This window comes from Mustela lutreola, chromosome 1 (assembly GCF_030435805.1).
Source record: "Mustela lutreola isolate mMusLut2 chromosome 1, mMusLut2.pri, whole genome shotgun sequence".
In the NCBI taxonomy this organism is placed as follows: Eukaryota; Metazoa; Chordata; class Mammalia; order Carnivora; family Mustelidae; genus Mustela; species Mustela lutreola.
In genome coordinates, this window is record NC_081290.1 from 251145092 (window position 1) to 251160970 (window position 15879).

Genomic DNA, 15879 nt, shown 5'->3' on the forward strand with positions numbered 1-15879 from the left:
GAATAGTACACTTAAAAATGATTGGATAGTAAGGTTTGTTATCTATATTTTACACAATAAAAAATGGGGAAAGGACATCAAAAAAAAAGAAAGAGAACAAAGAAATAGAAAGACGTATACAAGTGGTAGATTTGTATTTTCTATATTTTTAGAATATATATGAACACTTCCTAAGGTTAGAGTTACTGTAGATGGCCCCTTATTCCATTCCCATTGTGATTTTCTCCAAAAAATGTTTTTATATAGGAAGGTTTTGACTTGAAAAGTATTTCTCATTGTTTCTCCAATGTAGAATCACTAGAGAATGAAAATCTTCTATGTTTAATTTTTTTTTTAGCATCAGAAACTTATTCGAGGATGTATTTCAGCCCAAATGACTTAACACATAACTATCACAAAGATACTCATGTGTATGAGGAAAGTCATTTGACCTGTTTAGAACTGGTGGTGTCCTTCAGTGCTTTCCTTGCACACAGTTTCGTTCAACTCCAGGAAAACACGCTGACAGAATATTAAATCTCACACAGTGAAAACTAAGAGGTAATGATGAACATCCCTATTGGATGCTTTCCTCTTTGCAGTTTTGTGGCTACAGATTAATAACTGCATTTATTGGAGTTAATTTTATTTCTTAGTAGGTAAGATTATACTTAACACATCAGTGTTTACTTTTCCTCTGGGTTATAGACAGTTTTTGGTGCTGACTTCTACTGACAGCTATTTTGAACAACTTCGCTCCAGGAAGGTTTTGGATGCTTCCTTCTGGTATTTTTTCTTTCAAGTTTTTTGTTTAATTTTGGAATTCCTTTTTTCTCCTCATGCAGACTTTTGACCTATTCTGATAAGTTGGTCATTCTAACATTTTTTTTTCCTTTCTTATTTAATTTAGAAAGACTATCCAATTTAGAAGCAGAATATGTTTTCGGAATGAATGAGGTAAGTTAAATGTATATATATTCGCTTCTTATAAGTCAGAACAGAAAATCAAGACAAGGTTAGAAATGTACTTCATCTGAATACTTGGGTCTTTGTAATTTATTATTTACTCATACCACATTCTTATTATTTTGTCCTTTGATCTATTCATGATTTTGGTAAGGAGAGAAAATTCCATATTTCATGCAGATTTAATATTCAATCTTTCTAGATGTGATAAGGGAGCAAATATAAGTTTGGATTAGTTTTGAGGCTCCCAGTGAAACCAACTCAGATATTCTGAGTTTTGCTGTGTAAGAGAAGAATATTTGGCTTAAGAAGAATATTTGTTAGAGTATAATGTGGGTGGGATATGTGACAGCTTTTTATGTTACCCTTATTGGTATGTAAAGAGTGCTTATTGATGACCATGCTACATTTGAATGACTCAACTCAAATTAAGTACATATATTAAATAAAATAATAATAAAATTAAATACAAGTTGTAAAAGTAAAAAAAAACCTTAACTAAAGGTTTTATTTTATTTATATAAACTCACAATAATACACTAAAAATTCACATTTCTTCTATACAGAGTATAGGCATTCTAAAGATATTTCGGATAAAATAATCTTTCTGATAGGCTCTAGCTGACACAAAAGCACTCACAGATATAGACTTCTTTGAATTGGGTTGGGGTGTTGAGCCAGATAGGAAAAAAGTTCCTTAAAAATAGATAGTTTTTAAAGAATGACTGAAATTTGCACTCTGGAAAACAAAACCCACCGGATAGATGGACTGAATAAGCTGATTGACTTAAGATTTACAGAAGTTCTGGGATTCCTTTAAAACCTGTGACCAAAATGCTGGGAGATAAAGAACATGGCAACCAAGGGGACTATGAAAATCATTTAGTTCAGTGACTTTTATAGTGTAGTTTGTAGACCACCTGGATAACAATTATATTAAAATTTTCTTTAAAATGTAGACTCCTGGGTCCAATCTTAGACTGCTGATCATATTACTGGGGGATAATGTTACAGAGTCATGATTTAAAATAACACCCCAAGTGATCTTTATTGTTACTGAAGTTTGAAAACCACTGTCATAAAGCAGAGTCTCCACAACTTAAAGTGATGTAATATGACCCAGGGAACATATTTATTAAATAAGTAAGTGAATCAAGGTCACTATGTGAAAAATAACATGAAAATATTGTATGTCTCTGGAGTGGACTGAAGAAACAGTTATCATATGAGATTTACTGATCCAATTTAAATGGTAATAAATAGATTGTCATTTTCATGTTGTTCATATTGACATAATAGTAATATACTCTTCACAGATCTCTATATGCATTGCTGAAGTTAACTTCAATTAGAGTTCATTTCTTGCTTCTGTGTGTATCTTTCATTTGCATACACACACTCTAGACTTAAACTTCTATAATAGAAAAACAATTTCATCAAGTCATATTTGTTCTGTTCCTTATCTCTTTGCATATTTAAAAAGCAACGGATATTGCTTCCTTGCTTTCAACCTTGGATGGGTCTTCATTTGAAACAATTTTACTTAGATTTTTAAGGCTTCACATTTGATTTAACTTTTTTCATATAAAGTACTTTGGAATAAAAATAACATCTCTCTGAAGCATAATTAAAGAATGCGTAATAAAGTTTGGAATTATTAAATGGGTATATTATCAAATTAATCAGTTCAAAAGTAGCTTTTACTTCCAGAAAGATGGAATAGAAAAAAATTTTCCTGTTCCTTCTGCTAAATACTTTTAAAAACCTGGGCATTATATATAAAACAAGAAAACTCTGAAAGTTAGAAGAAGAAAACTGTCTAGTGACTGCAGGACCCAAGGGACAACTAACTGAAGTTAGTTTGCTAGGTTTTAGTGAGAAGACTAGGCTTTAACCCCTGTCTGGTGATAACAGGATGCCCCAAATCCTCCTAGAGTTTGTGTCAAAGAACTCTGAATGAGGAGCCAGGACTTTCATTCCCACTGGATGTTAACATGTCCATCTCTCATAATCCCCTGCATGAAGTCGGTGGAGACCATGTAAGCAGCTAGACTTCCTCTCTCATCAGTAGAAATAAAGTGCCCAATCCTTTTCTGCCAGGTTGGTATTAGAGGTAGCCCAATGGAGAGCCAGTAGTTTCATCATGTGGGAGAAAAGCTACCTCATTATCTCTCCCTGACAGTGAAGGCCATGTGGGGAACAGGAGGAGGCACCCTTGCCCTTTTTAGCCAGATTGGGATCAGTGAAGGTCTAATGGTAAGTTTGAACCCCCAACACCAGTCACCATTAATGAGAAACACTTCTACCACCTTTACCACCATTTCATGTCCACAGAGGCTAAGTGGGGAACCTGGACTTCTACTTGCATCAGCTAGTAATCATATACCACCAGAGTAGTATCAGAGGAGACTTAATAAAACATAAGGTTTAGGGAGCCTGGGTTCAGGTCATGATCCTAGAGTCCCAGGATCTAGTCCCACATCGGGCTTCCTGCTCACTTGACGGGGGTCTGCTTCTCCCTCTGACCTCTCCCCCTCATGCTCTCTCCTCCCATTGTGTCTCTCAAATAAATAGATAAAATATTAAAAAAAAAAAAAGGTTTCAATAAAATCTACTCATAATATAATACTCAAAAGTTCTAAAGTCCAGATTTCTAGAGGAAAGTCACATGTAATACAAGACCCAGAAGGATAGCAGCTTGAATGAGAAAAGACAGATAACAACGCTGAGGTGACCTGGATGTTATAATTATTTAGATAAGGATTGTAGAGCTACATGATAATGCTTCAGTGAGTATTTGTGAACATTCTTTGAACAAATAAGAAAATAGAATTCTCAGCAAAAAAAAAAAAAAAAAAAATGAAGAACATAATGAAGAACATAATGGAAAGCTTAAAACTGAAAAATAGATTAACTGAAATAAAAACAAAACAAAACAAAAAAAAAACCTCAACAGCAAAGTGGAAATGATAAAAGAAATCATTGAATCTGGAGATAGAATAGAAATTTTTATTTGTCAAAAGAGCTAAAAGTACAAATTCAAGAATCTGAGGGAACCACAGAAATAAGTAAGTCCAAAGAAATTCACACCAATTCACAAAACTAGATACAAGAAAAAGAACATTTGAAGGCAGTGAGAGAGAAACAACGTCTTAACTACAAGGGAACGATAATTATAATTGCTGTAGATTTCTCATCAGAAACTATGAGGCTGAAGGAACTGGTACACATGTTTTTTCAAATACAAAGAAAGAAAGAAAGGAAGGAAAAGAAAAGAAAAAGAAGAAAAAGAAAAAAAAACCAATCCAGAATTCTACAGCCAGTGAAAATATCCTTAGAAATGAGCAAGACATTCTCAAGAGAAGGAAGTGAAGGAAGACTGAGGAAACTTTTTACAAATTTTTACCAGCACATCTACCTTAATAGATTGATCAAAGGAAGTTCTCCAACAGAAAATAGAAAGAATTTTGTAACATGAGGGAGGAGGAAAGAAACAACAACAGGAAGAATAAAAATAAGATTTTATCCTCTTATCAAACTTATGTTTGACAGTTGAAGTAAAAGTTTTAAGAACATCTGATGTGGTTCTCAGTGTATGCAGAGAAATATAGAAGATAATTATAACAAAGTCTGGGATATAAAGAAAGGTGAGGATTTTATGTCTTACTTGAGAGAGAAAGCATGTATACTGTAGACTGTGATAAGTAATGTATGTATAATTTAATATAAAAAGCAACCATTTTTAAAACTATATGAAGAGATACACTCAAAAACTGTTTCGAGGGACACCTGGGTGGCTCAGTGGGCTAAAGCCTCTGCCTTCAGCTCAGGTCATGATCCCAGGGTCCTGGGATCAAGCCCTGCATCAAGCTCTCTACTCAGCAGGGAGCTTGCTTCCTCCTTTCTCTCTGCCTGCCTCTCTGCCTACTTGTGGTCTCTGTCAAATAAATAAACAGAATCTTTAAAAAAACAAAAACAAAAACTTTCAATAAATAAAAGTGGAATTATAAAATAAGATTTCAGTAACCCACAGGAAGTCATGAAAAGACAGAGAAACACAAAATGGAGGGAACAAATAGAAACCAAAAAATAAAAAGGAAGAATTAATCTCTAATGTGTGTCAATAATTACATGAAATGTAAGACAGAGATTTGAAAAGTGGCTTAAAAAGCATGACAATAATAATTAAAAATATACGTTATGGCTGAAGATATATGCAAATGTTAATAAGAAGAAAGTAGAGGTGTTACATTAATATCCTATAAAGTATACTTTGGAGCAAAGAAAATTACTGGACAGAGGGGGACATTATATAATGATGAAAAGGGTCCATTCAACAATAAAACATAGCAATGCTAAAAGTTGTATGCACCAAATAATAGCATCACAATATGTGAAGCAAAAACTAATATAATGGAAGGAAGTAATACACAACTCTATAATTATAATTGGAGACCTCACCTCTTTCTTAACAACAGATGAAAAAACTAAATAGAAACCAGCAAGGGTATAGGTGGGCTCAACAATAGGAGAGGATTGTTATCCAATGGGATATAATTGACATTTATTGACTATTATACCTAACAGCAGAATACACATCCACCTCAAGTGTTGATGGAATATATGCCAAGAAATACCATATCGTGAGCCATAGAAAAACCTTAACAAATTTAAAATAATTCAATCCATGCAGAGTTAGTTCTCTGACCACAATAAAGTCAAACTAGTAATTGGTGCGAGAGAGAGAACAGGAACAGCTCCAACAATTGGAAACTAAACAACATACTTCTAAACAATCTGAAGGACAAAGAAAGTCTCAAGAAAAAAACAAAACCAAAACAAAACAACATTCAACTGAATAAAAGTGAAAATACAATATACTAACATTTGAGGGGTGTAGACAAAGCAATGCTGAGAGGGAAAATGTAGCCCTAAATGTTTGTTAGTAGAAAGGAGAAGTCTCAAGTCAATAATAAGCTTCCATCTCAATAAATAAGAGCAAAACAAACCCAGAGAAAACAAAGCCATGGAAATAACAAAGGTAAGAGCAGAAATCAAGGAATTGAAAACTGAAAAATGTTAGAGAAAATAATTGAAATGAAAAGCTGTTTTTTTGAAAAGATAATAAAATTGACAGACATTTAGCAAGACTTACCAAAAAAGTATAGGAGAGAGAGAGCAAGGGAGAGAGGAGATAGACATACTATCAGGAATAAAATAAGGCATATCACTATAGATTTTGTAGATATCAAAATTACAATAAAGGAATACTAAGAATAATTCTACACATATAAATTTGACAACTTAAATAAGGTGGATGAATTCCTTAAAATCACAAGCTATCTTAACCCATTCAATATTAAATTGATAATATGAATAGTTCCACAATTATTAAGGAAATAAAATGAGTAACTTAAGGACTTCTTCCCCCACAGAAATCTCTAGGCCCAGATGGCTTCACTGGAGAATTCTGCCAAATGTTTAAAGAATAATTAACACCAATCTCTTCCAGACAGTAGAAGAGGAATGAACACTTCCTAATTCATTTTAGAGGCTTGCATTACCCTCGTACTAAACCAAACAAAAATAGTACCAAAGAAAAGAGAGAGAAAACTACAGACTAATATTTTTCATGATCACAGACACAAAAATCTTTAGTAAAATACTTTAGTAAAATACTTTGCAAATGGAATATGAAAAGAATAGAATACCATAACCAAGTGAAGTTTATTCTGATGGAAGGCTCATTCATTTTCCAAAAATCAATTGATGTACTTGATTATATAAAAAGGATAAAGAATAAAAATCAGATGATTTAATTTTTTTTCAGAAAAATCACTTATTTTTTATATACACCCACATATTTATCTATATCTATATCTGTATCTGTATCTATATCTAATCTCAGAAAACTAGAAATAGAGAGGAACTTTTTTACCCGAAAAAGACCATCAATAAAACAATAGCATCATATTAAGCAGTAAAAGACTGAACGCTTTCCATTATGGTCAAAAAAATGACAAGAATATCTTCCTTTATCCCTCCTATTAAACATAGTACTGAAAATTCTTATAATAAGGTAAATTAAAACACATATGGATAAGAAAGGAATAAAAACTCTGCCAGATGACACAGTGGTCTAAACAGAAAAATCTAAGAACTCTACAAAATAAACAAGCAAAACCAACCCCTCCAAAAACCAAAACCAAACCAAAACAAAACAAAAACCCCAAAAAACCCTCCTGGAACAAAGAAGCAAATTTCATACAGAAATCAATTGCACTTCTATATATGACCAGTAAACACATGGAAGCCCAAATTGGTATATGGGTTAATCAATTCCTATCAAGTCTCAGCAAGACTTTTTATAGACATAGACAAAATTATTCTACAATTTATATGAAAATGCAAAGGAAGTAGAAGAGATAAAACAGTTTTGAAAAAAGAAAGTGGGAGGAATCCTTTTTTTTTTTTTTTTTTTTTAGCTACAGTTTAATCAAGATATTGTGTTATTTCCAGAGAGAGGCATGTAGATTAATGAAACAGAATGGAAACTTCGAAACTAGCCCCACACAGTTACTCCCAAATGATTTTGGACAGATGAGTAAAAACAGTTCGATGGAGAAAGAACAGTCTTTTCAGCAAACGGTGCTGGAACATTTGGATATATATAGGCAGAATTATGAAATTGAACTTTAACCTCACACCTTATACAAAAATCAGTTCAACACTCATCACAGATTTCAATGTAAATCATTAAACTATACAACTTTTTGAAGAAAAAATAGGAGAAAACCTTTGGGAAGTAGGTCTTTGTAAAGAGCTATTAGACATGACACAAAAGCATGATCCGTAAAAGAAAAATTGATAAGTTGCACTTTTTCAAACCTAAAAACTTTTGTTTTATGTAAGATCGTAGTAAGAGGAACAGACAAGCCACAGATCTGGAGAAAACATGTGCAAATTGCATATCTAAGAGATCCCTATCTACAGTATTATAAAGAAACAGCAAAACCCAGTATTAAAAAACAACCAGCCCCAGTGAGTGAAATACACGATGATATATTTCCTTAAAGAGTATATAGATGGCAAATAAATACATCTGGCAAATAAAAGATGTTCAATAAGACTAACAATTAAGGAATTGCAAAATAAGACCAAAGTGAGCTATCACTATATGCCCACGAGAACAGCTAAAATGGAAAATAGTGATGATACCAAACAGCAGTGGAGATGCTGAGAAACCAGGGCTCTCATACATGGTTGGTAGGGATGGAAAATAGGAACAGTCACATTAGGAAACTGGGGTAATTTCTTTTCTTTTCTTTTTAAAGAATTTATTTATTAGTTGACAGAGGGAGATCACAAGTAGGCAGAGAGGCAGAGAGAGAAGGGGAAGCACGCTTCCTGCTGAGCAGAGAGCCGGATGCAGGGCTTGATCAGAGGACCCTGGAATCATGACCAGAGCTGAAGGGAGAGGCTTAACCCACTGAACCACCCAAGCGCCCTGTGGGGCAGTTTCTTAAAAAAGAAAAAAAAAAAAAAAACTAAACATACACTTACCCTATGACTCAGTAATCACACCCCTGGGCATTTATCCCACAAAAATGAAAACATAATCACATGAAAATCTTGAAACAACTGTTTTGAGTAGCTTTTATTGTAATAGTTCAGAGTACAAATAACCTGAATGTCCAACAGTAGGTGACCGGTTAAATCAATTGTGCCATAGCTCACCATGGACTGCTACCTACCAATAAAAGGAATCAATTATTGATATGCACACAGCCGAGATGGATCTCCAGGGCATTAAACTTAACGAAAAACGAATCCCAAAGGCCACATACTGTATGATTCTATTTTTATATCTCTTGAAATAACAATATAATAGAGATGGAGAAAAAATTAGTGCTTGTTAGTGGTTATGGATGTTTGGGGGAGAAATATAGACATAACTCTTAAAGGAGTAGCACAAAGGAGATCCTTCTGGCTATAATTGCTCTGTGTAAAATTGGACTGGTTCTTACTCAAATGTACAGATGTGATACAACACAGTGCTATGCAGCTATGCACACACATTGTACTCATGTCAGTTTCCTGGTTTTGAGGTTGTATCATAGTTATACGAGGCATTAATCATTGGGGGAAATAGGGTGATGGGCACATGAGATTTCTATCTTTGCAAATTTCTAGGAATCTATAATTATTTCACAATGAACAGAAAAAAATAAATACAACTTATGTAACTTTTCCTCAATGCCAATTTGATTTCCTTTTATCGACTCAAATGCTATAAAAATGAAAAATCTACATATTAATAAGAGAATATTCACCCAAGCTTTGGATTGAGGCAAAGATGACCAGAATAATTCAATTCAAGATAGAATACATATAAATTCTAGGCTCACTATTTTAAAATTTTCTTACACTTTCAAATGATCCCTTCTTTCACAATTGCTTAAACTTGAAAAGGACTGAATTCTAGACTATTACTTCTGATCTGCAGTTGATGTAGGTCATCACTGAAAATTGTTAGTATTCTTTTGGAGATCCAGAGAATGCATGTGAATTAAAAATTTATGGGATGATAAATATATTAAATTTATGATATGATCACTAGGAATTAAGCAAATATTAATTTTAAAATGTCAACATATATTGAAAACTTCCCACGTGTTACCATATTTAATTTCACTGTGCTAAAATGGTGGCATGGAGAGGTTAACTTGCTCAAGTTGATATGTATCAAGTCATTAGTTTTGCATAACTGAAGAAAAAGGTTATGAAGAGTCTTTAAAATGAGATTAAACTAGTTTGCTATACCCATAAAATTCTGGTGTTGGGCTTCTGAACCCAAGCAGGCTGATTCTAGAGCTTGCTCTCTTAATCACTCTACAGTATTACCTCTTTAAGAATACTGCTTTAAAAAATCCTGTGTAGAAGTACTTTTTTCCCCCTGAATTTCAATTTCCAAACAATTGCTTCTTATGTTTAGAATAGTCGGGATTGCTACTTAGTTTCTATGGTGATGTACAGATCTGAATACTGCCTCATTTTTGTTTTGTTTTATTTTTGTTTTTGCTACTAGAAGTTTCCATCAATCATTCATCTATTTATTCATTTCATTACATTTTGTACCATTTCATTCCATTCTATAATGGTTGGGGTCAGGGAAAGAGGCAGCCTGAGACAGGAAAGTCACAGCTATGGAAGGGGGAAATGTAGAATTGAGAACAGCACGGATTTTCCCTTGGCCTGAGACTAAGGTCAGTGACACATTAAACAATGAAATACTCAGCAAAAATTATGAAGGAACCTATGTGAATTTGATTTTGCAAACTGAAGATACACTCACAGGTTTTGATTGGAAAGTCACAACAGGTTCATATTACTTAAAGGGAGAGGTCATAAAGTGACTAGCCTGGTTGCGTTTGGGACATTTAATGTATTTTTTTTTTTTTGTACGTTCTTTTAAGTAAACAACTGGCCGCTTTCTACCATAAATGAAAAAGATTATTTTATGAGGAGTCAGCATAAGGTGAAGCTATAATAGATTTATATATTATCTTAAAGGCAGAAATATAGGTGCACAATTTATTATTAGAGGCTGCTACTTTAGAATTGAGGGATAGAGATATTCATTAGCTCATATCTGATGTATTTAGGTGAGTTAATGGGATCCATTCAAGGTCCATAGGCAGAACACACATCAGTGAAAAGAGGATTTTGAACATATATTTACTCTTTGACTCAGTTTACCATAGTTCTTCCAACTGTTTCAGCATAGCTTTAATACCATAAATGACATCTATCTTTTCATGGAATTTATTTTGAATACCGTAATATGAAAATCAATAGGTGTTCAAAATTCTTTTCCTTGTCCTCCTTAATAAAACAGATAAATTAGTTTTGTTTTGTTTTTGTTTTTGTTTTTCTTGTGGCACCTGGGTATAATGATGCTGTTTGTGATTTTCCAAGAACCAGGTAAGTGAATTTCCTCATCTAGCTATGAGTTTAAGGTTCTTTTTTGCTGACTGCTGCTTCTCCATAGCACCCCCTGGTGCCTGACACCAGAGACCACAAGAAGTGATCGGGTGTGGCTCCAGGGGTGTGTGCTGTGATGTGCAGTAGATCAGGGAATATGAGGATTTAAAATCCAATATACAGAGGCCTAGCTATTACTTTAATTATAAGTGTTCTGTGTGTATTTATAGCCAAGTATGGCTTTTTTTCTTGGGTTGTAAGTGCAGATCCTTAAGAATTCTGGTGGTGTGTTTCCTAAGGTATTTATTTAATAAATTAATAAATAAAATAATTTAATTATTTAATTTAATAAATATTTGTTTAATAATCCCCCCCCCAAAATGTTGAAAGGCCTGAAATAGCCGGTTAATTCTGCCTTTCCTTGTGGTCCTGCTCACGACCCAACATCATTCAAAGGGTAGTACTGTTTGCTAATTTCTCTATAATATAGTAGTTTCTTAACCACTTCTCACATCTTGGGTTTTTTGATTTGATAAAGGTACCTTCAAAATTCTCATTCTTTCTCAAGCTCTTTCTGCCTGCATGTGCGCGTGCGCGCGCACACACACACACACACACACACACACACAGTTTTGCATTCAATTTCAGGTGTTCTGGAAGTTCTCTGAATTGCAGATTTTGTATTTCTGTATTGAGAACCTAGAGTTTTTGTAGTTGAAAGTTATATCCTCCCCACTGCATTATTATTAACAGCATTCTGTCTTCCCCATGTTACTGTTAGCAGTCCCTGAGCAGCAGAGAGACCAGCTTTCTCATCAGTGAAGAACCAGTGGTAAGCAGCCATCACTATACTTTCCTGCATGGACACAAATGGGGTATTATTGTGTAGTCAGAGCGGGTGATGCTCTCTTTCCCAGGTCAGTTATCTTTCAGGTCCTCATACGTGATATTTGAGAATTAATTACTTTGGGAAAAAATCAGTTTCTTATGGGGAAAAAATAATATCAAACATATCTATGAGAAATACATATAAATATAAAGCATGGTTGTTTGCTTGCATTTTAATTTCTCAGTTTTACAAATGAGAAAAAATAAGAAGGATCTCAGAGGCTTAATGACTTGACCAAAATTATCCTGACGTTGAAGAGGTGGATCCTGGACTAGAGCTCGAGTTTCTGAACTGTGGTTCAGTATTCTTTCTTCCTATTTCACCCCTTCAGTCCTTTCCCTTTGAGTACATGCATAAGAAATATCATGAAGTACAATTTATTTAATAATCAAATTTGAATATCAATTAAGAGGTTAGTAAAGGGATTTAAAATTTTTCACTAATTGCTTAGTAAAAAAAAATGATGCTGTTTGGGAAGATGGAGAAATAAGAGTTATATTCTTATACTGACAATTTTAACATGGGTGATGTTTTGCTTTCCGTTAACATACTGATCTGTAATGTTCCAGAATGAAGGATGTGGGGTGATCAAATTATAATAATTGAAACTTTGTTGGTTCTTTCTTTTTTCTTTTGGATTATGTAAAACATTTATATTATTCCAAAGTTGAAAGCCATAGATCAAATAAGGTTTAATGGAACCTAAAGCTTATGCTATTTTGCTGTCACTCTTTAAGAAGAATAACGGAACAATAATAATTTACTTTAAAAAATTTACAAACTATTTGACCATGAGGACGTATTGTTAGAATGTCCTTTGAAATACTTGGAGAGGCTGGTGCAAGCAAGAAGCGTAAAGAAGAAAGTAAATAAAGTTACCTTTATTAGCTTGAAGTTAAATCTATGTGAGGATGAAACTGTAAAACACAGCATTTTCAGAGAAAATTTTCTTTTTTGTTTTTCCTCTTAATCCTCTGTAGTAATCATTTGTACTTGGGTTATCCTTTTAACGTGTCCTTTACTTTTCCATTCATAAGTGTGTGTGTGTGTGTGTGTGTGTGTACACATACATCTGTATATTTATATTCCTCCTACTTCTTACACTAAAGGCAGCATACTGTATGTACTGGTCTGTTCCTTCGTTTTCACTTAACATAACCTGAGTTCATGCAATATTGTATGTAGATTTCATTCCTATTCATTTGTATGTTGCATGATATTACATTGTGGGGGTTTGGCATGGTGTATTCATTCAGTCCCCTTACTGATGCACATTTGAGTTGTTTTTAATCTTTTGTTATCACAAATATTGTTATAATAAATACCCTTGACAGTCAATCTTGATAATATTCTAGCCAGTGTTAAATAAGATTTCTGCATAAAAGAATAAACATATATGTAATTTTGCCACATATTGCCAAATTCCCCTATGATTTACCTTTCTGAAATGTAGGAGGATGCCTGCGTGTTGTCATGGGTTTAGATTTCTGCCTGTCTGGCATTGAGAAGGTTAGTGGCTGTTGGGAGCTCCATCAGTTAGCTGTGTATCTTAGTGTGGTTTATTTATTTTTCTTAAAGATTTTATTTTATTTATTTGACAGGGAGAGATAGATCACAAGTAGGCAGAGCAGCGGGCAGAGAGAGGAGGAAGCAGGCTTCTCGCTGAGCAGAGAGCTGGATACGGGGCTTAATCCCAGAACCCTGAGATCGTGACCTGAGCTGAAGGCAGAGGCCTAACCCACTGAGCCACCCAGCCACCCCCTTAGTGTGGTTTAAATTTTCCTTTCTCTCAGTATGAGTGGGACATCCATCTTTTCCTGTGTTGATGGTCATTTTACCTTATTTTTTCTGGATAACTCTGTTCATTGATTATGTCTATTTTCCTGTCAAACTGTTAGGTGTTTCCTTTTTCTCTTGAAAAAATTTTTTTGGAGCTGTTTACATATTTATTGTTAATCTGCTTGTGATATGAGTTGTAAATAATTTCCCCATTATGTCATATGCTAGTGATTAAAATTCTAGATTCCAAATGATTTGAAAATTATTTATGATAGTTCATTTTTTTTTTGATGACATTGTCTTTGGTTAAACAGTAAGTTTTGGAAATTAAACAGTAAGCTTCTTTTTCAAATAAACTTTTAATTTGAGTACAGTTTTAGATTTACAGATTTACTTTGACTACAGTAGTACATCAAATTTCTTACACCCCATTTCCATTTTCCCTTGTTATTAGCATCTTTAATTAGTATGGTACAATTAATGAACTGTTATTGGTACATTATTATTAACTGAAGTCCATACTTTATTCGGATTTCTGTATTTTTTCCCTAATGTCCTTTTTTCTATTTCAGGATCCCATCAGGATACTACGTTGCATTTATTTATTTATTTTTAGGTTTTTATTTTAATTCCAGTATAGGCAGCATACAGCGTTTTATTAATTTCAGGTGTGTAGTATAGCAGTTCACCACTTCCGTACATCACCTGTTCTCATCACAAGTGCACTCCTTAATCCCCATCACCTGTTTCCCCCATCCTCCCACCTCCTCCCCTCTGGAAACCATCAGTGTGTTCTCTGTAGTTAAGAATCTGGTTCTCGGTTTGTTTCTCTTTCTTTTTTCCCCTTTGCTTGTTTGTTTTGTTTCTTAAATTCCATGTATGAGTGAGATCATATGTATTTGTCTTTCTCTGACTGACTTACTTCACTTAGCATTTTACTCTGTAGCTCCATCCATGTTGTTGCAAATGGAACAATTTTATTCTTTTTATGCCTGAATAATATTCCAACGTATATATATGCCACGTCTTCTTTATCCATGCATCAGTAGATGGACACTTTAGCTGCTTCTGTTATCTTTGACTAATGCTGTTATAAAAATATGGTGTCATGTATCCCTTTGAATTAGTGTTTTTGTATTCTTTGGGGAAATACTTAGTAGTATGATTACGGAATGGTAGGGCCATCTATTTTTTAACTCCTTCCAGAACCTCCATAGTATTTTCTACAGCAGCTGCACCAGTTTGCATTCCCACCAACCATGCATGAGGGTTCCTTTTCCTCCACATCCTCTCCAACACCTGGTTGTTTCTTGTCTTGTTCACTTTAGCCCTTTCTGACATTGTAGTTTTGATTTGCATTTCCCTGATGGTAATGAACATCTTTTCATGTGTCTGTTGGCCATCTGGATGTCTTCTTCGGAGAAATGTCCATTCATGCCTTCTGTCCATTTTAAAATTGGATTAGTTGTTGTTGTTGTTGTTGTTGTTGTTTTTAGAAGATTTTATTTATTTATTCATGATAGACAGAGAGAGAGAGAAAGAGAGGCAGAGGCAGAAGGAGAAGCAGGCTCTCTGCAGAGCAGGGAGCCTGATGTGGGACTAGATTCCAGTTCCCTGGGATCATGACCTGAGCCGAATGCAGATGCTTAACTGACTGAGTCACACAGGCACCCCAAGATTATTTGTTTTTTTTGAGTAGTTTCAGTTCTTTATATATTTTAGATCCTAACCCTTTATCAGATATGTCAAGATATTGCAAATATCTTCTATTCTATAGGTTGCCTTTTATATTTTGTTGATTTTTCCTTTGCTTTGCAGAAGCTTTTATTTTGATGTAATCCTAATAGTTTACTTTTGCTTTTGTTTCCTTTGCCCTAAGAGACTTAGCTAGAAAAAAGTTGCAACAGCAGTGTCAAAGTGGTTACTTCCTTTTTTTTTTTTTTTTTAAGTGGTTACTTCCTATAACCCCTTCTCTTCTAGGATTTCTCACATTTAGGTCTTTAACCCATTTTGAATTTATTTTTACTACACTGTATTTAGTAGGCATGTCTCCTCTTGGCTGTGACAGCTTCTTATACTTTTCATGTTTTTGATGACCTTCACAGTGTTGAGGAGTACTAACTAGACAATTTGTAGACTGTCCCCAAATTAGGATTTTTCTGATGTTTTTCTCATGATTAGACTGGAGTAAATGTGTTTTGGGGAGAAAGACAATAGAAGTTAAGTGATATTTTCATCACATTATATCAAGTGTATGCCCTGTCAACATGACTTACCATTCT

The 15879-nt window shown here is 34.0% G+C and overlaps 1 protein-coding gene across 3 annotated transcripts in view; it reads left to right on the top strand.

Annotated features, from left to right (window-relative positions):
• ANO5 (anoctamin 5) overlaps positions 1–15879 on the top strand; it is a 96925-nt gene that overhangs the window by 9123 nt on the left and 71923 nt on the right. For all 3 annotated transcript variants that reach the window (XM_059138402.1, XM_059138410.1, XM_059138419.1), the window contains exons 2-3: positions 890–936; positions 11711–11761. In XM_059138402.1, the coding sequence (XP_058994385.1) occupies positions 890–936; positions 11711–11761 (98 nt within the window). The remainder of the gene's footprint in view (positions 1–889; positions 937–11710; positions 11762–15879) is intronic.